At 37.4% G+C, this 24,741-nt stretch overlaps 1 protein-coding gene across 1 annotated transcript; it reads right to left on the reverse strand.

Moving 5' to 3' along the window:
* Positions 1-29: 29 nt before the first annotated feature.
* On the reverse strand, positions 30-22,815 carry col17a1a (collagen, type XVII, alpha 1a). Its single transcript, XM_052126860.1, is given in 52 exon segments — positions 30-797; positions 1,619-1,699; positions 1,852-1,929; positions 2,016-2,180; positions 2,302-2,364; positions 4,259-4,399; positions 4,900-5,028; positions 5,211-5,324; positions 5,859-5,984; positions 6,112-6,159; positions 6,719-6,835; positions 7,280-7,312; positions 7,422-7,448; positions 7,533-7,592; positions 7,705-7,767; positions 7,935-8,015; positions 9,168-9,233; positions 9,307-9,342; positions 9,586-9,672; positions 10,174-10,209; positions 10,321-10,356; positions 10,533-10,559; positions 10,654-10,725; positions 10,819-10,854; positions 12,325-12,387; positions 12,513-12,548; positions 12,644-12,679; positions 13,140-13,229; positions 13,430-13,492; positions 13,756-13,860; positions 13,969-14,031; positions 15,112-15,138; positions 15,256-15,282; positions 15,396-15,446; positions 15,556-15,813; positions 16,341-16,472; positions 16,763-16,801; positions 16,905-16,976; positions 17,382-17,546; positions 17,634-17,687; positions 18,228-18,299; positions 19,258-19,305; positions 19,396-19,494; positions 19,577-19,642; positions 19,645-19,710; positions 19,975-20,022; positions 20,167-20,208; positions 20,369-20,416; positions 21,203-21,709; positions 22,079-22,228; positions 22,578-22,634; positions 22,747-22,815. Coding segments are annotated over 52 exon segments (4,320 nt in total). The 5' UTR covers positions 22,811-22,815; the 3' UTR covers positions 30-747.
* Positions 22,816-24,741: the final 1,926 nt, after the last annotated feature.

Genomic DNA, 24,741 nt, shown 5'->3' on the forward strand with positions numbered 1-24,741 from the left:
CTTTAAATAAAACTCAATCTTTATTTCTCATTTTGCAAATGGTCCCACGATGATGCTATTGGACTTTGTAGTACAAGTCCTATCACCGAACAATAAAGCACGTGTATTATAATGCAAACATTTAAACAAACATCCATTTCATGAAGCAAAATTAAAAACCTCCACCTTTGTCTATGCTAAATTCGATTGTGCAATCATGCAAGAGTCCCACCGTTATCTTTTTGTAATGAAGAGATCAAGTGATTTAAAGACTTGCATAGAAATAATAAAAATGTGACCATAAAGGTGAACTTAAACATAATGCTTGTTGATTCCATGTTAATGATGCACTCAGAATCTTTTGTCTTTGTGTCTTCTTGTACTGACACTGACACCTAGCGGTGTGGATGCAGCTTCATTTAAAATCAATCATTTTACATTTCAGATGCCATTGTAGAAATGTTGCTATGTTGATTACTTGAATTAATACATGAACACGTATTGCAAAATTAAAGTTCATCCCTTTAGGAGTTAAACTTTTTTAATGAGGAAAAAAATGACTGAGTGCACCTTTAATATACTGTATTTGGTAACAAGGATACCTTGAAATATATACAGTCCATATCTTTTTGATTAAAAAAAAAATAAAGCAGTAGTAGCTCATCAGGTAAGAAGTTGCTAAAAAGAAAAAGAAAATATTTTTAAAGGTTTTAATTTTTTTATAATTATTTATATGTATTATTATAATGCTGCCCTTCTGCCATTGGTCTAGATTCCTGAGCTCCTCCTTCTTCTTCGAGTTACATATGAAGTCTCACCTGTGGGGAAACAAATTGTTATATGTACAGTAAATATATTTGTTGATATGAAATATGTGCTTTTTTACTTTTAAAGTTGACATGTGGTGTCAGAGGCTATACTCCATATAAAACAGCATTTTTCTTATTTCATAATTATTATGCATGTAGCTTTCATGACCTCAAATTAATTGAGACTACATAGATTATCTGGAATAAATACTTACACCGATCAGCCACAACATTAAAACCACCTGCCTAATATAGTGAAGGTCCCCCTCGTGCCACCAAAACAGCGCCAACCCGCATCTCAGTATAGCATTCTCACCACAATTGTACAGAGTGGTTATCTGAGTTACAGTAGACTTTGTCAGTTCAAACCAGTCTGGCCATTCTCTGTTGACCTCTCTCATCAACACGACGTTTCCATCCACATAACTGGTGCTCACTGGATGTTTTTGGCACCATTCAGAGTAAATTATAGAGACTGTTGAGTGTGAAAATCCCAGGAGATCAGCTGTTACAGAAATACTCAAACCAACCCATCTGATGAACCTACTCAATACTAGGCAGGTGGTTTTAATGTTGTGGCTGATTGATGTACACTGTATATGAAAAGGTATGTCACACACAGGACAATTTCAAATGAACTAGTGAATGCAATAGTGACAGAAACAAATATTATTATTTTTTATTATTTTTTTTTAAGCAAAACTTTTAGACTTGGATTGAACCATCTCTTGTACACTCATATAAAATTAAACTTTAAATCTTGATGTGGATATAAAATGTAATGAACACATTAGGTGTCAGCTGGTCAAATATGTGAAGCTACAACATACCCTTTCCCCCTTTTTCTCCTCTTAGTCCATCTCTACCTGGGAGACCTGGAACACCAGGAAAACCTTGGATACCTCTCTCACCTGTAGAACAGTAAAATATTACAAAGCAGCTGCAATAGCAAACATGAAACATGGCCGCTGAGAAGAGATCCAAACATCTGTCTGGCAACGTAAAGGAATATTCCATGTAGTCCAGATGCATTTCATATGGACATGTCAGAAGTATCATGTACCTTTCTCTCCTTTGTTTCCAGGATATCCCATCTCCCCTTTCTGTCCTGGATAACCTGGTTGTCCAGTCATATGATGTTCTGAAGGAAGCATAAGGAGAATTACGCATGTTGTGCCAATAATATATAAAATGTAGACTTTTTTTCCCATAAAAGTTTATTCGTGCCTCTTATGAAGTTCGCAATCTCAGTCATGTTGGCATAAGGGAATTCTGGGCTGACTCCTGGAGGTCCAGGGGGCCCTGGAATCCCCGGAATCCCTGGAAGACCACATGGACCTGGAATCCTTTTCACACCATCTTGATCAACCATGTCACCAAGCAAACCATGAACTGTGGAGAAAAATGCAAACACATAAGAAAAAACAATTCCTAAATTCATGAAGTATCTACCCATATTCTGTCCTTTTCAAAGCCATTATAATGTTGACACATATACTGTAGGGTAACTTACTCCTAATGTAATCTGAGACTTGCTTAGCAATGGCTGGATAATCCAAACGCTGATCAGGATCACCTTTAATTGAAAGCACAATAAAAAAATCCATAAAAAAACGAACTGCTGGAAAGAGACTGCTGATGTACTGATATAAGCTTCAACGCTAAACCCAAACATGTATCATCATAAAACAAAGGCCAGCTCAATTTTATCTTGTATTTAAAATGTCATTTTTAAAGTCTCCATCTCCATCTTCAACCGCTTATCCGAGGTCGGGTCGCGGGGGCAGCAGCTCCAGCAGGGGGCCCTAAACTTCCCTATCCTGAGCCACATTAACCAGCTCTGACTGGGGGACCCCGAGGCGTTCCCAGGCCAGTGTGGAGATGTAATCTCTCCAGCAAAGTCAACATGTAAATTCTATGTAATGAGTGGGTGGTGCTCAAGAAAGGATACTTTAATACTATGGTTCTCACGCTAGGAGGTGCAGAGGGGTTGTAAGGGAGATGTGTGCAGTATATTAGGGTTATTAATGATTACTCAGTCATCAATTATTTACCATTATTAATTTAATCGATCAATAATAGTAATTAAAAATAGAAATGTGGGAGATTTAAAGCATTTACAATGCTGAGGATCTTACTGTATTTCAATGAGAGGAATATTTCCTATTATGATGCTTATGATGACATATAAGGCTTTATAAGTATTTAGTATTATATTCACAGACACTTTGGGAATATGAAATAGTTAATGGGGTTTTCATTTTCATCATTGTATATATTTACTTATTTAAAACTGGCAGAAAACATGTTCCATAAAAACTGGGTGTTGAAGACTCATTATAAAAAATGTGTATGTGTCATAGCCACAGCGAAGCACCACCTCTCACCTGTCAATCCACCACTGCGATAAAACAAGAGTTTAAACTTTTCAGATTACGTGCGGATTTAAAGGGAAATAACCATCCGATCGGAAAATATTCAAAAGCGGATACATACACAATCACAAGAGCTTCACGGATCTTCTTTAGTGTGTCTGATATCAACATCGATGAGAAACACAAACACCTGCAGCTCCTTTAATACAGGTAATCCACTAAAATAACAGATAATTCTGCTTGACATGTTGCATTTAAGTTTAGATTAAGGTTTAGAATAGAACAACTGCATCTGGAAGAAACAGCTATCCATTTTCTTCGCGCTTTCTTAGTTTTTTGCTGACTTTGTTGCACTGTAATATCATGCAGTAACACACTGACATAGTGATTGATGTGTAGTCATGAAACAGAGACCCTCCCCTCCAAATCTGATCACAAGTGGTCACAGTAGATGCATTTAAGTGACATGGTGTAAACAGCATGTGGTAGTCTCACCTGACCACATGCGATTGGATCACCTGGAAATGGGGCCATAGAGAGCGATAGACCTGTATTTGCCTACTTTGAGATAGGGTCTTAGCCCACTTCTCATGCAGAGAAATGCTCTCATCCACTTTTCTGCCCACAAAAACCCAGTGATACGAGGTTACTTCAGATTTGGAGTGTAACATTAGCAGCCAAGTATATTTGGAATTAAGCAAATGGACAATTAGTGAATCTAGAAAATATACTGTATACATACTGCAGGCAGACTATTTATCTATTTAATAAATGCAGCACTTGCGGTTTGATAATCGCTACCACGTCATATCACAATTTCGAATTGATTTCGTTTTTATTTCGATTAATTTCTGGGATGAAGCTGTTTTAGCAAAACCATTCTAAAATATAAGCACTCTTTTATTCCACCTGTTGTTTGTTATAAATAGCTCATTATAAAATGCTTGTTTTATTCAATGTTTTTGTGTTATTGGCTGATGTCTACATACTGAAATGCCTCTTGAGGACAATAAAGATTGAAAGAACAATAAAAAACTGACGTAACAGTAGTGTGTGTGTGTGTGGGGGGGGTTGACATTGTTAACACTGTCTTACTCTTGAGATACTCTTGATGCTGTGCGCGGATCTGCTGTTGGTGGTCATTAGCAGCATAAGACACTAGTCCTCCAGAGGATCCTGGAGGTCCTTGGGGCCCTGGAGGACCAGGAGGTCCTGGAAGACCTCTGATACCAGCATCTGAAGCAAAGGGTTGATACAAATAGAGTATAAAATCATATTTGAATGCTTTGTGCTTCTGTACAATGTTCAAGGATCAGTTCACCCAAAAATGAAAATTATGTCAGTATTAACATGTAACATTAACCTGTATAAGTGTATAATGAGTAAAATGTTTAGTCTGTTCCTCACACACAATGTATGACTTCAGAACGCTTGGAAAACAGCACAGAAGTTTTGCATTCCCATTCAATGTATTACCTTTGTTAACTTCACAATTTCTCCTACGTGTTTCTTGGAAGCAAGTCATACTGGTTTTAAATGACGTAAGGGTGAGTAAATGATTACAGTTTTCTTGTTTGAGAAGAATACTATTAACAGACCTTAAACAAACCAAATCCTAAACCTGAACTGTTTCCCATAACAGATACAGGTAGCTCTGAATATCATCTAGAGCATATGAGCCAGGTGCTGACTATCTAGGAGGTCCAAATATACTGTACAATTCACATCTAACCTACCATTCATCAGCCTGAGCACTCGTCCGGCGACTTCCTGAGTGTTAAAGCCATATCCACCTTGGATACTTGGGACACCTGGAGGTCCTGGGGGTCCTGGAGGGCCAATCAGATACTGTCTCACCTCGTCTCCTATAAATAACCAAAGAGTGAGTGGATTCATTTAAAATGTGGCAAAAAGAAGAACTGTGAAAAGTGTGAGTTGATTTTTCAACAAGTTAGTTGAAAGTGACAATAGTATACATACTACAGAAAAGAAACCCTCAAATCAAATTTAAAGCCTCTTAATGAACATTTTACATTTACACACTCACTTTGAAGGTAGTCGATGACACGGTTAGCCAGAGCATCATCAGAGGTTGATCCAGGTGGTCCTGGTGGTCCAGGTGGGCCTGGTGGACCAGTCAGGTATTCTCTGATGCCATCATCTATAAAGGACACATAAAATATTACATATTGGTATTAATATTTATTTCTTTAACACTGAATGTTTTATTTATATTAAATATGACATAAAAATGTATGGGGCCAAACCTTTGTCTATTATTATAGAAATTTAAAACCAACTAGTTTTTTCCTTTTATTTACAGTTTGCTCATGGAAAAGTAAAAAGAAATGGGTCCCCTCTACATTTCTATGCAATTGCTAAGGTGTTCAGCGTTGTTTTTAGCGCATTCCTATGTGGTTGCTAAGGTGTTCTGGGTGGTTGCTAGGTTGTCAGGTCCGTCCTTCAGTGCAAGTCTATTGGATATTTTCACCCTTTTTATCGTCTGCCAGGATGAAAATTGTAAGATTGCTTGGAAAAATAAAAACACACCTCTTTTCAACAAGTCACATGATTTGAAGGAATAATTATTGAATATTATTATTTCCTAAATGTTGATCCTTCATGACTAGATTTATCAGGGTCATGCACAATGTGAAAGTTGGGCATAAACATTCTTCACGCCTTTAAAACTTACTTCTGAGGTAGTCTGAAATCTGTTGAATAGCATCTGGTGAGCCGCCACCAGGAGCACCTGGAGGCCCAGGAGCCCCTGGAGTTCCAGGTGGACCTGGTGGTCCCGGAGCGCTACTCGATCCTCCACCTTATAAAAATAATAACATGAAAATCTCTTTTGGTCAATGAAGAAATGCTGCTTGGTTTGACCAGGTTCATGTTAATATACTGTAGAAATCAGAACAATGATAACTATAGACACCCCTTTTGCCTACCATAGGAATATCCTGGAATTCCGGGGGCACCTGGGACACCAGCATCTCCTATATATGATAAATATGAACACAATTTTAGTGCATAGTCAAAGAAAAACTAACATTAACTCAAATGTAACAACAACCTTAAAGGAATGTTCCAGGTTCAATACAAGAAAGCTCAATCAACAACATTTGTAGCATTACGCTGATAACACAAAAGACAATTTCGACTCGTACCTCATTTATCTGCAAAAAAAGTTGCGGTTCCAGTAAGGCTTAGAATGGAAGGGAATGGGGCCAGTCCATAAACATTACAATACACAATGTTTCAAAAGTAGAACCACAAAGCATAAACATTTTACTTGTTAACATGATTTTAGTGTGATAAAATCAGGGATTTACCCGCTTTAAGTCGTCATGAAAAAAATGGTAATATTGATTATAATTCATACAGAAAAGGTTATTAAGCAATTTTATTACTCTATAAAATAATGTTAACATGTATAATGTTTTTGAATGACCCCATTAACTTCAATTGTCACATGTACTGAACCCAGAACACCGCTTTAGTTTAACACACTAACATACATTTTTCTTTGCATTGATTCATTTTGTTCTATTGTACCTTTTGGACCCTCTGGTCCCATGGGACCCATTAGTCCTTGAGGTCCCTGTGGTCCTGATAGACCCTCAAGTCCTTGTTCTCCACGAGGTCCAAGTGACCCTGGTTGTCCTGGAATACCTGGATTCAGAGCAAAATAATGCAAATTGGAGAGCTGGAAAGACATTACAGTGGCCCTGAACTCTTAGATCACACTTAAAAATGTATTAATGTCATTGCATTAGATAATAAAATATCAAACCAAGTGGCATCTGAGAACTTTTCTCAGAACATTTGGTTTGACAACCAGAAAGTGTCCAAATATGTTATGTCTTAATTTTGAACAGTATCTAATGCTTAATAGATCAAAACCTAACACTTTTTTTTTTTTTTGTGTGTGTGTGTGAAATGATTTGCTTGAAAAGTTTGTGAGCTTGTGCTAACTTAAAAAGAAATGTTGCTTGGTTGTTTATTTTGTTATCGAATGCAATCACAAACCTGCATTTTAAAGTGTGCTTTAAGTGTCCAAATATCTTCTGTATTACATAATTAATCAATATTGGTATTGATATCTAAATCACTTACCGATCCCAGGTTCTCCAGGTAACCCTGGCTGACCTTGAGCAAAAAATGATCAAAAACAAGTTTATATAATGCTAAGTCAAAATGATTACATCATCATGTCTATATGTGTGATAGTATTTGATGTGTGTATCAAAAACCTTACCAGGGAATCCTTGAGGACCAATATCACCTGAACAGAAAACAAACGTTAAAATTCACAGGGTCCATTTGTTCCATGAAGAACCCAATGTTGTATAAAGGATAATGGATGTACCTCGTGATCCCTTTGGTCCAACAGGTCCAGGAGGCCCGGGTGGTCCAGCAAAGAAGGTTTCTGATTGACCACAAAAACCTCAATTACTCTATCGAATACTATTAATTATGTATTTGAGATCCATATCTCAAAGTACAAAACTCTAGTTGTTTAAATGAACTCAGAGGCATACCTGAGGTGGGTACAAAGCTTCCTGGTTCACCTTTTTCACCAGGTGGACCAGGCTCACCAACACCTTTTGGAAAACAACATAGGTGAGGGTTTGTAACATAAATGGCACAGTTGGACAAAAAAGTATATGTACTTAATAAAATGTACTTAAAAACTATCCTGCAAAATTAAAAAATTAATGCCTTAACAAAACAGAAAGGTCAATTGGAGCAGTTATGAATGACTAAATACCTGGTTTACCATTCTCACCAGGGGGTCCGGCTGGTCCTGGCGGGCCTGGTGGGCCAGGAGGACCAGGTTCACCAGGTTTCTCTGTTAATTTCACATTATGTGGAGATTAATGATACAAATCACAATGAGAAGTGTACTGAGGCTCTGAACCACAAGGTGGAAAAACAATTCACCAGGTAAACATTTTTTTTATGCCCCAATATACTTCGAAATCGAAGAATGAATCATTAAGAACAAAAACTGACCAAAAAGAAGGTGTTTTTGCGTTTTACGAAAAATTCTTCACGGCTGCAAAAGATCTTCTTACTGCCATTGGTCCACGTCATCGGTAGGTGTGGCCTGAAGCTCTGCCTACTTTGGACGCAGCTAATTCCCATTTACAGCATTCAGTCAGTCAAGATCAGTCAACATGAACACACCGGCGTGTGTTCTTTGCAATAGTATCAGTGTCATCATAAATTACTATAACACTGTAACAATGCATATTTTGGGCGCGTATGTTAGCGCATTAGTGGCAGGAGTTAAAATTGTAAACAAGACAAATTAAACATTTTCTTCTGCATATATTAAATTAAATCATCATCAAGTGGTTAAAACAACTTCTTTTCTGACCTCATGTGAATTCTACTCATAGAATGAGGCATGAAGTCATTGATAATACATTATAATATCACATTAGTTAAGGTTTTACTTTAGGGTCCACTAAACGCCTCCCACAGCTGTGTGGCGGGTGTCTGAAGGTTCGCAAATAGTTGCTCAGCTGTTTCAAACTTCTTTTTAGCCTTGAACGAAGAACAAAGAACATCTCTGGAATTATATAGGGGCCTTTAGTGCCTCCCTGAGCCTTATTTGTATTTTTAACCGGTGTTGGTGGTGTAGTGGTCTAAAGCACATAACTGGTAATCTGGTAATCAGAAGTGTCCTTGAGCAAGGCACTTAACTCCAGGTTGCTCCGGGGGATTGTTCCTGTAATAAGGGCTCTGTAAGTCGCTTTGGATAAAAGCGTCTGCCAAATGCATAAATGTAAATGTATTTTTTTTATTAGTAATTAGAAACAAAAATGAAGGAAAAAAAAAATGAAGGAGAGAAAAAACATTTAGAGAGAATACACATTTAAGGACAGGTTTAGGAAGGCTAAAAATGAAAAACAAAAAAAAGTTATTTTATTGTTTTTCACTTTGCGGTTCAGGGCTTCGACAGTATGGAGATTATTTTTAAAGTGAGCACACTTACTCCATGCAGTCTCTGAGGTGCCAGGCTTGCCATCTTCTCCTTTCTCTCCCCGATCTCCCTTTGGACCTTTGAAGATTTTAATGTCAGTGAACTAAAACTTTCAAATTTCCACATTTGAAAATAATTAAAAACACCTCACCATGTTGACCAGGAAGCCCAGCAGGGCCAATGGGACCTGAGGCAAAAAAAAAAAATACACAAAAGTGCAACTCAGTGTATCACTTTTTTAATGTTATTTATTTTTATCATCAAATACAAAATTATTATTTCAACTCGTGCTACATTTTGTAAAAACTGACAAAAGACAAACGTTGACAATGGAAGTACATAGTTAACGGTTTATTCTATAAATTGTAGAATAAACCAGAACATTACTTGGAATATCTGAGATATTCTGTGATGAGCATCCTGAACTTACCTGATAGCCCAGGTGCTCCAGCAGAACCTGGAGCTCCAGGAGGTCCAGGAGGTCCTGGTACGCCCACAGTGTTAGCACTGGATCCAGCTAGAACAAGAGACAAGAGCATGGGAATGATGTCACCATCAAATTCTCAAGACAAACCCCCAGAAACTGCTTATTATTCAAGACAAGGCTTCATAAATATATGGAATATGTATACACACAAACTGTATATCTGTATAATTGGGTTTTTATATTTTCTAGTGATTCTTTTATATTCATTTAAAGTTGTTTAAAGGTGGCGGCAATGGTGTTGCTATAATGTTGCTAAGGTGTTCTGGGAGGTTATTAGCTTGTTGCTACGCGGTTGTTAGGGTATAGCTAGGGTGTTTAGGGTGGTTGCCTATGGGCTTAAGTCAAAAGAGGCATCTCTTTGATATTCTGGTTTCAATATTTTTACTGATCACATAGAAAATTAATAGCACATGTCTGTAGCTCAAATGGTGTGATACAAATATGTGCCGAAATGTAATACATAGGTTTAAGGGTTTGCTCAAAAACTCAATAGTAACAGTGATGCTTGCACTAGAAATTGTCTCCTCTTACCTACAGAAATAACTCGTCCAGGCTCACCTGTCTCACCTAAAGACAGAACAGAATGTAAGATGTTTGATATGTATGAAACTTATGACTTTATGTGTGTTGTGAATACATGGGGCCAACTGCATAAAAATAATCGTATAAAAAAATTACCTTTAGGACCTGGCTGGCCTGGGATACCTGGCAAACCTACAATTAAATACGGTTAAAGAATAAAATATCAAAACACTAGGACACAGATGTGCCTAGTGTAGGTTTAGTCTACAAATGTCTACAAGCCTGTTACTTGTGGCAACATCCTCAAGAAATAAGCTCCTAAGCATTTTCTATTTTGTTAATGTGGCTGAGAAGAAGTGAAATCAAACCTGGTGGTCCTTGGAGTCCTGATGTACCTGTAGATGTTCAATTTACAATTTTATGTGTAATACCACAAAAAGCTATTATTATCATTCAATTCAGTCTAGGTTGAGAACCGTTCTTTTATACCTGGGATTCCCGCATCTCCAGGAGGTCCCTGTGACCCCCGAGCACCAGGCAACCCAACTGGACCTTGATCCCCTTAAATTCAATTGAACGAAAAATTATTAGATCCAATTTACCAACTGCATGCTTGAGAAGAGTAAAAGAGAATAAAGACTTCTCAAAAATTACCTCGATTTCCTTTAACACCATCTGGTCCCGGCACACCTGTTGTAAGAGAAAGATGAAGTATTGTAAGTGAACTAATGTTCAAGGAGTGTCATAAATTCACAAAAAAACTCACCAAAAAAAGTGACAAAGACTCTCTTAAATTTTGGTGTGGACCGTTTGACGTGAGAGTTTGATTCATTTAGTTGGTGTGAAAGCTGTTTTCAGAACACAATATACAAAATCTGGGGCTGTTAATGTGGGCTGCAGTATGATTTACAATTGGCATAAGTCTGGTTAAAGGGATAGTTCACCCAAAAATGAAAATTCTCTCATCATTTACTCACCCTCATGCCATCCCAGGTGTGTGTGACTTTCTTTCTTCAGCAGAACACATTTGAAGAAAAATAGTAAAATATCTCAGCTCAGTAGGTTCTTAAAATGCAAGTGGATGGTGATCAAACCTTTAAAGCTCCAAAAAGAAAAGACAGTCAGTATAAACATCATCCATATGACTCCACTGGTTAAATGAATGTCTTCTAAAGTGAAACGATCACTTTTGCTGCTTAAAAAGATATATATATATATATATATATATATATATATATATATATATATATATATATATATATATATATATATATATAAAAAATAGATATTTTAGTACTTTTTAACAATAAATAAACGCTTCTTGTCAGCAGCAGTATACGTGTTTGACAGAATCACATTGGCATGTTCACACCTGAGAACAGATGCACGTTTTGGTTTAGATCTGTATTTGCATCTGTTTGTTTACTCACAATGGTGCATTTGTGTGCTCAACCTGGATGTCTCAACCAAGAGAAAAACGTGAGATTACATCCATAACTTGTCAATGCAAATACATCACAAGGGACTGCGTGAACTCCGACCTCTCGTAAATGCACATACGGCTGCTGACCAATGACCAATGATATGGCTGCAATGATTTTGAGTTAAAAAGTACTTAAATATTTATCTTTTTCTAACCAATAGCGATCGTTTCACTTTAGAAGACATTAATTTAACCAGTGGAGTCATATGGACGACGTTTATGCTGACTGTTCTTTTTGGAGACTCAAAGGTCTGATCACCATCCACTTACATTTTAAGAACCTACTGAGTTGAGATATTCTTTTATTTTTCTTCAAATTTGTTCTGCTGAAGAAAGAAAGTCATACATATCTGGGATGGTATGAAGGTGAGTAAATGATGAGAGAATTTTCATTTTTGGTTGAACTAACCCTTTAAATTTGCAAAGCTATTCTGAAAAATGAGTTCAGACAAAGCAATCAAACCTAGAGTGAAAGCAGACTTAATGGCCATCCACACAGGATATACATTCAGGATACAACAGAACTGAGACAAGTTTTTGAAAGTTTAACTATTTTTAACTTCACATGGCATCTTAACAAGATGCTGAAAAACAGTGAGAAGTGACACAACGAGCAAAGACTGAATCGTGTATATACACAAACAATTAAAAAATTACTCCATCGTGAATGGTCCTACCTGCTGATCCTTTAGGACCTTTCTCACCAGGAGGGCCTGCTGGTCCAACCAGACCTGGCTCACCTGACAACAAACAGAAGAGATTTTCATATTTTGAGATCTTTTTGACATTTCAAATTCAAACGTTTGTGTCTTCATATAGCAACGAGTGCTTATAATATTTATCGTTGTGTCATATGATCACCCACCAGTGGTACCACGTGGCCCTCTCTCTCCTTGATCACCTAATTTAGAAATAACAACCAAAAAAAATGTAACACAAATATCCGTATAAAAATTATTTTATTCCTTGCAATATGTATCTCAGACTTTGACTGACCTTTGACACCAGATGGCCCAGCAGGTCCTTTCTCACCTGAAAAGATGAAAGCATAATAGTGTTGATATGATAATTCTGAATAAGACAATGCTAAAACTACCACCCCTGGAGTTCGCGAGCTCAAATGCCAGGGTGTCCTGAGTGACTCCAGCAAGGTCTCCTAAGCAACCAAATTGGCCAGGTTGCTAGGGAGGTTAGGGTCACATGGGTTAACCTCCTCGAGGTCGCTATAACGCTCTGGGGGGGGGGGCGTGGTTAGTTGTGCGTGGATGCCACGGTGGATGGTGTGAAGCCTCCAGCGCTCAACAAGCCACATGGTAAAATGCAATGGTCTCAGATGCAGAGGCAACTGAGATTCGTCCTCCGCCACCCAGATTGAGGTCACTAAGCCACCACGAGGACTTAGAGAGCATTGGGAATTGGGCATTCCAAATTCTGCAGAAAAAGGGGAGAAACCTTGAAAATGCTAAAAAAAGAGTGCTAAGGGGAGATTTACCCTTGACTCCAGGGTCACCAGCATCTCCACGGAAGCCTTGTGGTCCAGGAGCTCCTTGAAGACCTGGCATGCCTTGTGTGCCCGCATCACCTGACGTGATAAAGCAGATTGTGTAGGTTACAGTATTTCACAAAATAAACAACAAATCTGCATGCATCGTTCATAATTAGATAGTCTGTTAGTAGTACACTAAGTCAAGTTTTCCACTTAAATAATTAATAATACTTTTGTACTGTGATATTTCTCTCCTTGTTTTTGTCTCTTGATGTGAGCCGAAGGTCTTACTGTACCTTTGGGTCCCATGGGGCCAGATGGTCCTGCTGGCCCAGGTACACCAACATCTCCAGATGAGCCTGTAGAGCAAACGCAAAATAATTAGCAAGACTATTAAAATACTTTCTTGTTCTACGGGCCATGTGTAAAAATGGCTATAATATAAATGAAGTTCCATACACGAGTTTGGGAGGAGTTTGTTCATATAGGCCTGTCGAGGCTGCCGGGGTCCTGTGCTCGAGCCCCTCCATTATGGACAGCACGACAAAATCCATTTACCTGTACTCTAGGACTATATGAACCATATAATTGTGAACTGCTATAATAATGGCAGTGGCATCACCTTTTTCTCCTTTATCTCCGATTCCTGGAGGTCCTGGTTCTCCCCTGGGTCCTGCTGGCCCCTCTCGACCTCTTGGTCCAGATAAACCATCCGTTCCTGGTTCACCTGTGAATAAAACACACACTTAGTTGGTGTGAACCACAATACCAGTGTTCAAATATCATGGCAACCACTGAATGGAAGAAATTACTATTTACTGTATCTTAACCATACCTGCACTTCCTTTGGGTCCTCGTGGACCTTCCTGTCCAGGGTGACCAATGAGACCAGGAGGACCTGAGGAAGAGCCATTCATTCCTTTAATTTATTTCATGACACTCTAGAATATTTAATTCTGATTGGTCAGTCACAGCATACAAAAATACTAATTTTTTTTATAATGATCACAGCACTGTTCAACTGCACTCTGGAAATGTCTTAAAAAATATTGGTTCTCTATTGTCTAAGAGCAGCAGGTGAATAAACCAGACGTTTCCGTCCAAAGCCTTCTTCAGTGTACAGTTTAAAATGTACAGTTAATAAAGTATAAACCAGCATATACACTGGACGGAGCAGGGCTGAACCTTTGCGATGTGTCAGCCCAGAGTCATTACAGTGATGCACACACCACAAACACACACACACACAGCCATGATCAGATGATGGGTATACAACTTCTTAACACTATTTGTTGTACAAAACCCAGAAGGGACTTCAAGCACTTTGCACCCTCTGTAAGGCGCAATTTAATTACCACAGAAGCACGTCAAATGTAAACTATCATTAAAATTCAGAATGATACATTTTTATCTGAAAGCGCTTTTCATGTGGAGTTTGATGCTGGCATTGACGCCCTGACGCGACTGCTTTAGCGAAGAGGATAGCCACAGTCTGTGGAGGACGAGAGTTTGAGCTCATTGCATTAATGCACATTGCAATGAATATGCAACCTATGGTTGAATAGTTCTTTTAATTAGTCAAACTCTCACTTTGACTTTGCGAAACATTTAATGTTATTTGAATTATTTCTATTTTAGTGCATTTTTATCTTTATACTGTGGAAGGCTTTGCTTGGATAATGTTAATAAAGCATTATTGTTATATGTTGTTTTGTTTTCTTTCTTAAGAAGGAAATAGGTTAATTTTGAAAGGAAAAGAAGTATATATATATAGAGTAAAATTTCATCACTTTCAAATCGCAATTAAAACATTTTATTCAACAGACAACACTACTTTAAATAAATTATAACTCAAGCCAATATTTTATAACCCTTTAATCTTTAATTGGGCAACTCGATGTGTAACAAGCAGGTTTATGTACTTTTGCGAAATGAAAGTGCAAACGACTATAATTCAAAGTATTTAAAATGTTCTCACCTGGAGTGCCAGGAAATCCGGATTCACCTGCAAAATCACAGAGAACCGGCGTGAAACAGCAATTTTACAAGTAAGCATGACTTATTGTAAAATTGCTATGCAGAATGTCACAATTATAATTTGATGTGTTATGTTGAAAAATACCTTTAACTCCAGGAGATCCTTGGTCACCTAGAATTAAATGTAAATGTAAAATGCATACAGTATATTAGCAAACCTGCATTAACACATTAACACTCTTTCAAGTTTATCTACAGGTGTATGTGTTTATCTGAATGTAATACCTTTAGGCCCAGGTTCTCCCCTCTCGCCTTTAATTGAGGTTACCAGCGAAGCTGGAATGAGATGATGATGGATGGTAACCAATGGATGATAAATACATATTTATAAATGGGGGGATAGATGGATGGATGGGCATTTTAGCCTGGTCTTAAAACGAAATACCTCTAACAGTGTCCGACTGCAATTCAGATCTGAGGATCTGTTGGATGGTCCTCTGTAGAACCACAGGGTCTTGTGGAGCAGATGCCGATCCCATGTTTATAGTGTTATCAGAGCGGACACCGGGGACGTATGAAGATTCCAGTGGATCCATGATGTTGATGCCAGAAGAGGAGGATAAACGGCTAGTGCGAGCGGAGGCTGCACTCGCTCCACCATCAAGAGCATCCACACGAGCTTTCAGTTTTCTGACCTCCTCAGCTAGACACAAACAGAGAGAGACATTCATGGCACAGGAAGTTGTTTCAGTATTCAAACTTTTTCGCAAGATTTGAGATGTGAGAACAAGCTTAGCTGGCTGTCTATATGGGCCCTTAATTTACTCTTTAATAAGAATATTAAGCAATCCCAAACTCACTACACAACATTTGTAGAATACATTAGGATACCCTGGGCTAAATCTTATTAATTCATAAAAATATGTAAATATTATTGCATTGACCTGCTTAATTTCCAACATATTTTGCACACTAAGAAATCTGCAAGGAAATATGTTTTGCACAATTAAATTAACACAATGTATTGTAACGCAATATAAAGTAACATAACATAATGCAACATAACCTAATGCAACAAAATGTAATGTAAAAAAAAACAAAGCATAACTAAACAATGTTATATACGTAATGTAACAATGTAACGTAACTTAAGCACTCTTATGTAACCATTCTTATCTCCAAACCGCTAAATCAACTGGGAGAGTGAAATCTTTTGAGACTAAAATGTACCCAGTGCGATGAGACCACAAAGGAGACCCAGAAGAAGAAGAAGACCAATGACCAAAGCCAGAAGCCACTTCCACCATGAGCAGCAGGAACAGAATCCCAGACCTGCACTGCCAGACTCTTCTTTATGGATCTCTGTTGAAACATTGCAATATGACACTATTAGCAAAACAACATCCTTTATGCCTACTTCACTAGTGCCGACAAACGTATTTTGTTTATTTGACCTAAATGTCATATTAAAAAACATTACTATTTTATTAAATATAAGTGCAATATTAAATATATAATTATTTAATAAAAAATGAAATTTATCATATACATAATTTCAATGAATACATTAAAATAAAAAATACCTCAAATTAAATTTGACCATTTAAGTAATTGTTTTCAGTGATAAATAGGTTTTTCTATAGGACATCTACCTGCATAGGTGGCCTTGTCTTTTGTTGATGTTTTCGAGGCTGAAAGCACAAATGAGGGTTTTATTAAATACAATTTAAGAAAGAATTCATACATTGGTGAGGAGGTGAATATACTGTAAGTGACTTCTTTAACTGAATATACCAGAAGTGGTTGTTTCCATGGTGCTCGAGATCATCTTCTTCTCCCTCTTGAGTGAATCCTCACAAAATGTATCTGTAATATGAAGAACTCACTCATCATCACTAATAAATACCTTAACAATTTAACTGTCTAAATGTACATACTACAGTATATGTCCTTATGTCATAAAAGTTAAACTCACAAATGTTTTCAAGTTTGTACAGGGACAGATTACTGACTGGGCCAATGGGGCCAGGGCCTAGGGTCCTTGACTACCAGGGACCCCTTGACTGCCCGGGGATGCTCTGGGCTTTAAGGCTGCGTGATCTAGTTTGGTGATCTCTTGAAAACCCTTTTGGGCAAGAACAACCCCCCATGCTCAACAACTTTTGGGCATGAACAACGAACACCCCATTACTAAATAATAACATTAATTGAGCTACTAAAGTCTGTGAACTTAAGGTCCAATTTAAAGTATCTGGTGTCTGGTGCCTCTACCTGCTCCAGCACTTGTGGTTGAAGTGGTAAACAGTTTGCCGGTATTTTTGGACATAATCAGTCGCTCAGTCTCTTTCTTAGCTGCAACATTTTCTTTCCCAATCGCAATAAACTTGCCATCTTTCACAAACACATCGTCAGATGTGATAGGGCTGCCCGGAACAGCTGGGAATGTGATAAAAGGTTTTAATTTGGTGATAATGTAGTTTAATACAAATTAGTACAAATTGGAAATAAAATAACTTGCCTTACCAGTAACAGCAGTGGCCAGTCCAGTGCTCCCAACATTCTTCTGTACGCCATACACTTAAAGTAAATACACAACAGTGTTGGGTGTAATCTGATAACAAAGTAATTAGTTACTGTAATCAAATTACTTTTGTAGTAAAAAAAAAAAAGGGTAGTGTAACACATTACATGTTAAATTACTGGCATCAGATTACAGTTACTGACTTTCAGTGAAGTGAATTACTTTGGGATACACATTTTTCTAAAATAAAATGATTTTCTGTTATGTAGAAATTATGTTCATTATGTACATCTGTTTGTGTTTCTGTGACAGCTGAAAGGACAACGACGATAAACAAGGTTGAAATTTAGAGATTATTTTGAAATCGTTGAGCGTTTCTTAGAAAATTTTAATTAGCAATGTGATAACTTTCCCATGTATTAATCAGTAAAGTAATCTGATTACAATTTTTAGTGAAGTAGTTAGCTATTTGTTGTGGATTATACTTTTTGAGTAACTTACCCAACACTGATAGACATACATAATAAAGATCTTAGCATGCTGTTTTTTTGCATACATTGCTTCAGTTTGTTACAGATAAATAAGGCTCAGTTTACCTTGACCAGCACTCACTCCATTAGCTATAAGAGCACCTCCAGAAGTTGACAGGTTATTCTGCATCCCATACACTGTGAGGAACACAAAAGGAAAGACCTGCTTCAACAACTGTATATATTTTATACAGTGTGAAGAATTTACATGTTTCCATTGACCCCCCTGGAATATACACCCCTGACAGTATGTAATGCCCAGCCTTTTTTTCCATGTTTTTGGACCGGTCCAATTTCACAGTGGATGGAGTTAACCGCACGATGCCGAAAACAGAAATCAAGTGATCGACAGGATATACTGTCGCTCGTCAATGCTGGTTAGGACAAAAACTCTGATTAACATAGAAAATATGCCTTTTATCATGTGTCGTTTGCCATCAGGTTAGGACATGGTGTAACTGTGGCTGCCTGTAGCCTCTTCTATGTTGCTGTTTGATTTCCGAATACTCCGAGTTCAAAAAATAAGGCTGGGCATAGAAATGCATCAAATCTTCGACTACAAACTCTTCAAACATGTTTAGTAAGTTCTGTTCTCTGTTATGTGTGCAGCTGAGTTGTGTTGTCACTATCGCTGTGGAGGACCTGTTTAGATAAACAAAATAAGTTTTTGTTTGAACACCCCTGTGTCTCAAGGGTTCTGTGTGAACTGTTGCTGCACAGGATAACAAATGGTCAGTGAACATTTTCAGTAAATATTAGATTTCAGTTTTTTTCTCACCAAACCTTATCATATGCTTTCATAACAATCACGAGTCTCATGGAATCATTTATTAAACTTATGAATAATAATGTTGTGTCCTTTTTAAGCTTGAAAAGGTGGTCACCATAAACTGCCATTGTATGACATCACTGAGCACAACATTTATTCACAATTTCTCCCTTTTGTGTTAGGAAAAGAAAGAAAGTCATATAGGGTTATAACAAAACAGGGGTGAGTAAACAATAACTGAATTGTAACTTTTGGGTGAACTCGTCCTTTAATTTAACTGTGGTACAGTGCAGTGTTTAGTGTTGCCTCTAGTATAGAAGAAATTACCTGCACTGCTTATTCCAGACGAGCTGAGCGACAGGTTATTCTGCAAACCTACAGAAACAATACAACACATGATCAGAACACTGTAAAAATACATGTACACAAACACAAACACATGCATATCCTCTGTCTCTATTTAACCTGTGGGTGATAAGGGTTGTTGCAAGGTGGAATAACTGAGATTATTGGGGTTGGTGTAGTATCCACTGAATCCAGCATCCACAGCTGAGGCATCATAACCTGTAAAACACACATAAGTGTGAAAGGAATGTCTATGCTGTGTTGTGTATCACAGAAATATCTGTATTTGTCTGTGTGGTACCTGACTGTCTCTCATGGCGTGTGTCCACGCTGGCTTTTTTCGGAATGGGTAGAGTGCTGGTGGGGAACGAGGCGGACTGATGCTCCCAGAGCGACTTCCCTTCAATAATCTCTTCACATCATCCAGCTCTGTCCCTGAACACAATAAGATACCCTTCATTCTCTGTACAAACACACATAGACACACACGCACACACTCACAAACTGATGTTTATAAACAAGGTGATGATACACAACCCTTCCCAACAACAAAAAAGTTATTCTCTTACACAATAATTAGGTTACACAACACAAAATATGAAATAACAAAATTAAAGTATCGTACATATATGTGGTTTAACTGGAAAAAATTATAATAATTTGCATTGTCCGGAGAATTTGAACATGAGTAACACTGACATCTAGTGGAGGGAGAGGCACTCTGCAATCTGGCTCTGATCTCACTCTCTGAAAAACAAAAAAAACAAAGGAAGGAGACTTAAAATAAATACAGAGATGTTAATTTTATATTTTTATTCGGTAATAAAGAAATAAAGATAAAGTTTAAGACTCTTGTGGAGTTAATGATGTCACAAATTCGAGTTTAAGTACCTCGTGTCTGAGTGCGACCTCTTGTGGCGGCACTTGTCACGGCTGCAAATAAAAACAGTGAAGTATAATACAAGTTGTTGTTGTCGTATTTTTTTTTTAATTTTTTTTTTTTACAGAGATTAAACGCATTAATAGTCAGTTTCTTTGATATAGCAGTACAAATGGAAATTTAGACAAAAAAGAAAATACTAACTGGACATACCGTACTCTTTCTTTGTGTACTCAGGGGAAGAATTGCCACTGGAGCTCCCTGAGGTAAAATATGTCACAGATATACTGGATATTAAATCTGATGTTTATTACAAATGTATATTCAGCATCTGTATGCATATCAACATTATAATGTAATGTGTAAGTGTGTAATGTTAAAAACTAAAAAGAAAACCATTATGGTTCTGTGATGCTATGTTGTTGTTGTTGACATACAGTTGCAACATTGGCTCAGCCAATGGTGTTTGGGGCAGGACTACGTGTCTGACCAAAGGAAAATGAGTACAATATTATTTGTGCATTTTCCATTTGATACCTCAGAAATGACACACGTCACCTTTAAACACAGTACGAGATTATTATAGGTGCAGTCAATAATTTTTTCCTCATTAAAAAAGTTTAGCTCCTAATGAATAGTATTTTTGAAACATATTTATTAGATCATGAGCACTCACATGAGATGAAGACTCCAGTCATTGAAGAAACCATATAAAAGCTGTTTTATTCTACATGGAGAGGGTCCCCTCATGGGGGCTGCCATGTTATGATCACATAACCAGCCTAATACTACTCGCTTAATCTCAGTATCTTCCCTGTTATTAGACTTTTCTTTCTCATGGATTAAATTAATTATGGCTAACTGTGAATAGTTATTTCCACAATGGCATTTTTCACTGAAAACTATTGTGTTTAAAGGATGCTGCATCCTCAGCAATAGGTGTAAGTGCAGGTTTAAGAAGTCACATTCAAAAAAATTATAATGAGTTTACCTGTGATATAACCCACAGCCGAAACAAAAGGTGGGAGGTAGTGATCTTTGGCTTACCCTCATATCCTCCAGTGTGAAGGGTCAAGCTGTTCTTCCTCTCTGTTGGAACGGTGCTATAACTCATGGTTTTGCGTGTTCCAGTTGGAGAAGAGGAGCTGAACTTGGTCACAGTCACTGAGCTGGAAACTCCTCTGCCAGACATGCCTGCAGAGGAGCTAGCGCCACCTCCTCCACCTCTGGATATGTTCATACTACCTCCAGAATCACGAACAGGGTCACCTGCTAAACTGGACAAAAACTCAGAGGAAGAGATGGACCCGAACCCAGCTGAAAAATCTCCAACTGCTGCTGAGGAACCGCCAACTGTTTTTACGGAGGTAGAGACGCTGCTGGAGCTTTTAATTGCAGAGCTAGAGCTTTTAACCATAGAGCTACCAATCGGTCCAGCGGTTACACTGATCTCACGAGAGGCTCCTGATGTTGAAGACAAAGAGCCACCTTCAAATCCACCAATCACAGAGCCTGCTCCTGAACTGCTGCCGACTGAACTTCCAGACGAGGAGGCTGGGTAGAAGAAGGTACAACCTCAACAAATGGGCAAACAATCTCACAAAAGAGCTGGAAAATACAACTAAAAACCACCTTCTGGTGGTTTTACATGGTTTCTAGTTGAAGCAGATCATTTGCTGGTCCAAGTTGGTTTACATGGTTATTCAACTGGATCACCAGGTGGTGCATTGTGTTAAAGTCAACCTGGTAGACCATCTTGCTCTACCTTGTTGGGGCTAATATAGATCACCTTGGCTAAGAAGGGGGTGACTTGGTTGCACTGGTCAACCATGTTCCAAAAGACAGGTGGTATGACCTGTTCCCCAGCAGGGTTATTTTAGCATAAGATTCCATTCAAAATGTTAATTCAGATTGTGGGCTTACAGGATATGACATAACTTCTGGAACTGCCTCCTTCAGTACTGCTCTGAGAGATGATCTTCTCCACCAGAGCAGCTCCCCCTGAGCTAGAGCTGTAGCTGTTCACAATAGAGGTCAGCGCCTGTTGGCTGCTCACTGAGCTACTGTTGCCCTCTAGTGGGAAGAACGCAAATAACAAATAGAAGTGAGCATTCGATTGTATAATATTCTGATTGAGTGGAAAGACTGAACTAAGTACCTTCAATATATTATAGGCTTTATTTTTTTTCGAATAAGTGTAGATAATTGGTCCCCAAAAAAACACATTTTCTTCTGTAGTTTTAAATAAGTTTCATTTATCAAAATTGTATGTAATGTCATTTAAACAACAGGGCGTCAAAATACAATAACTAATTGCTTGTTGTTGTGATAAGTTAATATTGCGTTAAGTAATGTGCATTTATGTAGTTAACTTATGTTAACAAATACAAACTTATTGTAAAGTGTTACCATTTAAACTTACTTGGTGGTAGAGATGTCAGTCTTGTGGTAGTAACAGTTTCTGTATGTTTCTGGATTTCTGTACACAATCAAGTCAATATACTTAAACTGAAGTATCTTAATCAGTTCACAGTTTCCAATTTCCAATATTTTCCCCAATTTTGAGTTTAGAGTTAGTCTTTGACAACCACCTTTTCCAGAGCCTCCAGATCCCCCCTCTACTTTGACAATCTTGGTTGTGGTTAGCTTGTCCATTCCATGTTAACTACTGTAAACCAAAGAGAACAAAATTCTGCATTCAGACCTACTTTATTATACCGTTACTTTACATTGTCACACATTTTATGAGCACGTTCATGCATGTTGATGCACGTTGATTAACTATAATTTATCTTTCTTGTAACCTTTTGAAAATATTTCAAATACCCTCTAACATAAAGAGATGTTCAAATGCAAGCAACAAACATTTCAATGCAACTCTTCCAGACAAATCTTCTAGACAGAAAGGTGTCTGTAGGAATAATTCTGTTCTAGTTTTCATCTCATTGCTGTAACCTTACTTCATTTTTAACCTTCTTGATGTTTTCCATTTCCTTTCTATGTTTTTAACAATTTGTACCAACTAGACTTAATTAAACAGAGATAGTAATGTAGAAAGCACAAAATTAAACCTACAAGCCCACAAATTGATATGAAAATGGCACTGAGCTCTTCAATAATAGCACATTTATAAAAACACAGAATTGGTCTGCCCAGATTACATGTTATCAAAGAATATTATACAAATGAACACTTACCACTGCTTACAATTACCATCACATGTAAAAAAATGTGCCTGTATCAACACTGAGGTTTTTCAGTTCAAGTGCAATAGCAGAACAGCCCATAAAAAATGTTTTTCAGCTTGGATTTCAAGCGCTATTAACACATCTGGAGCCAAACAAGTTTAAACCTGAACTTTTCCTCGAGGCAGCAGCTATATAATCATCACCTGACATACTGTAAATCATAGTGTACAGAATGTAGGATCTATCATTTCTATACGCTCTTTTATCAATTACAGTAGAAATCTGTGAGCTTCTCAAAAGCTACAAAATCAATCTTCTCTGCTCCTTGAATTAACCTATGCTTCTGGAAATTTGAAGATGAATTTGACTTTTAAATTATTTTTATAATAATTTGATTTATATTACTGTTATTATCATTATTATTTTATTATTATTATTTTAAGTATTTCAAAAATTAGAACAAAAGAAACATGCACAGTAGGAACAAGAATAGGCACATTAATCAAAAACTATCATTCAAATTCCATTTGTTTCCCCAGAATCGAGTATAATGCATTACAGACAATTGGTCCATCAATCCATCTAGAGTTAGACACCTCTGCTCAAGTGCTGCAATTCAAAGCCATGTTTTTCATCACTACTGCCAAGTAATAGTCATCATCACAACTGTAAAAGAGTAATGATCTGTTCTCTTGTCTTTTGATCACCTAGGTGAGATTTACTCCAGCTACTTACAGCTCTTCATGTTTACTCTGAATAATGAATCATTTATGAATAGCAGAGTGAAAGTGCAGTTATGAATGTTAAACCACTAAATGACAGATACTATTACACCTTGAAGCCTATATAAAAGTGTGTGTGTGTGTGTGTGTGTGTTGTTCTTGTGGTTGTCCTGACATTTTTCTGTTCATAAATTATACATCTTGCACCTACATCATAAGACAATAACAGTGATTATCTGTTCGTGACCACAAATGAATAAATGCAACAATAAATGTTGAAAACATTTGCACTACGTTCATTGACGTACTGTATAAGCTACACATGCCCTGAAATTATTCAGCTTCCTAAAGGACTCATTCTACATGGAAATATATAGGCCATATATTATAGGCCAAATGTCAATCTTGTTTTTTTAACCCTTTTAGGCCCAGGGACCCCGACCCAGAGATCTATAAAAATGTATAATAACTATCATTAAGAGCATTAACAACATTATATAATTCTGAACATATGAGCAAATGTTGTTTTAAATTGCTATTCATCTCATAAAAACAACTGTTCATTTGTTGCTTTGAATATTTCCATTTGAGTTCTGACAATGAGCCAACAAGTACAAGTGAAATTTCTCTCTTTCATTGCCAGTGTTTTGCTTTAAGTAGCTTGACTGCTCCAAGA

This window comes from Xyrauchen texanus, chromosome 5 (genome assembly GCF_025860055.1).
Source record: "Xyrauchen texanus isolate HMW12.3.18 chromosome 5, RBS_HiC_50CHRs, whole genome shotgun sequence".
Lineage (NCBI taxonomy): Eukaryota > Metazoa > Chordata > Actinopteri > Cypriniformes > Catostomidae > Xyrauchen > Xyrauchen texanus.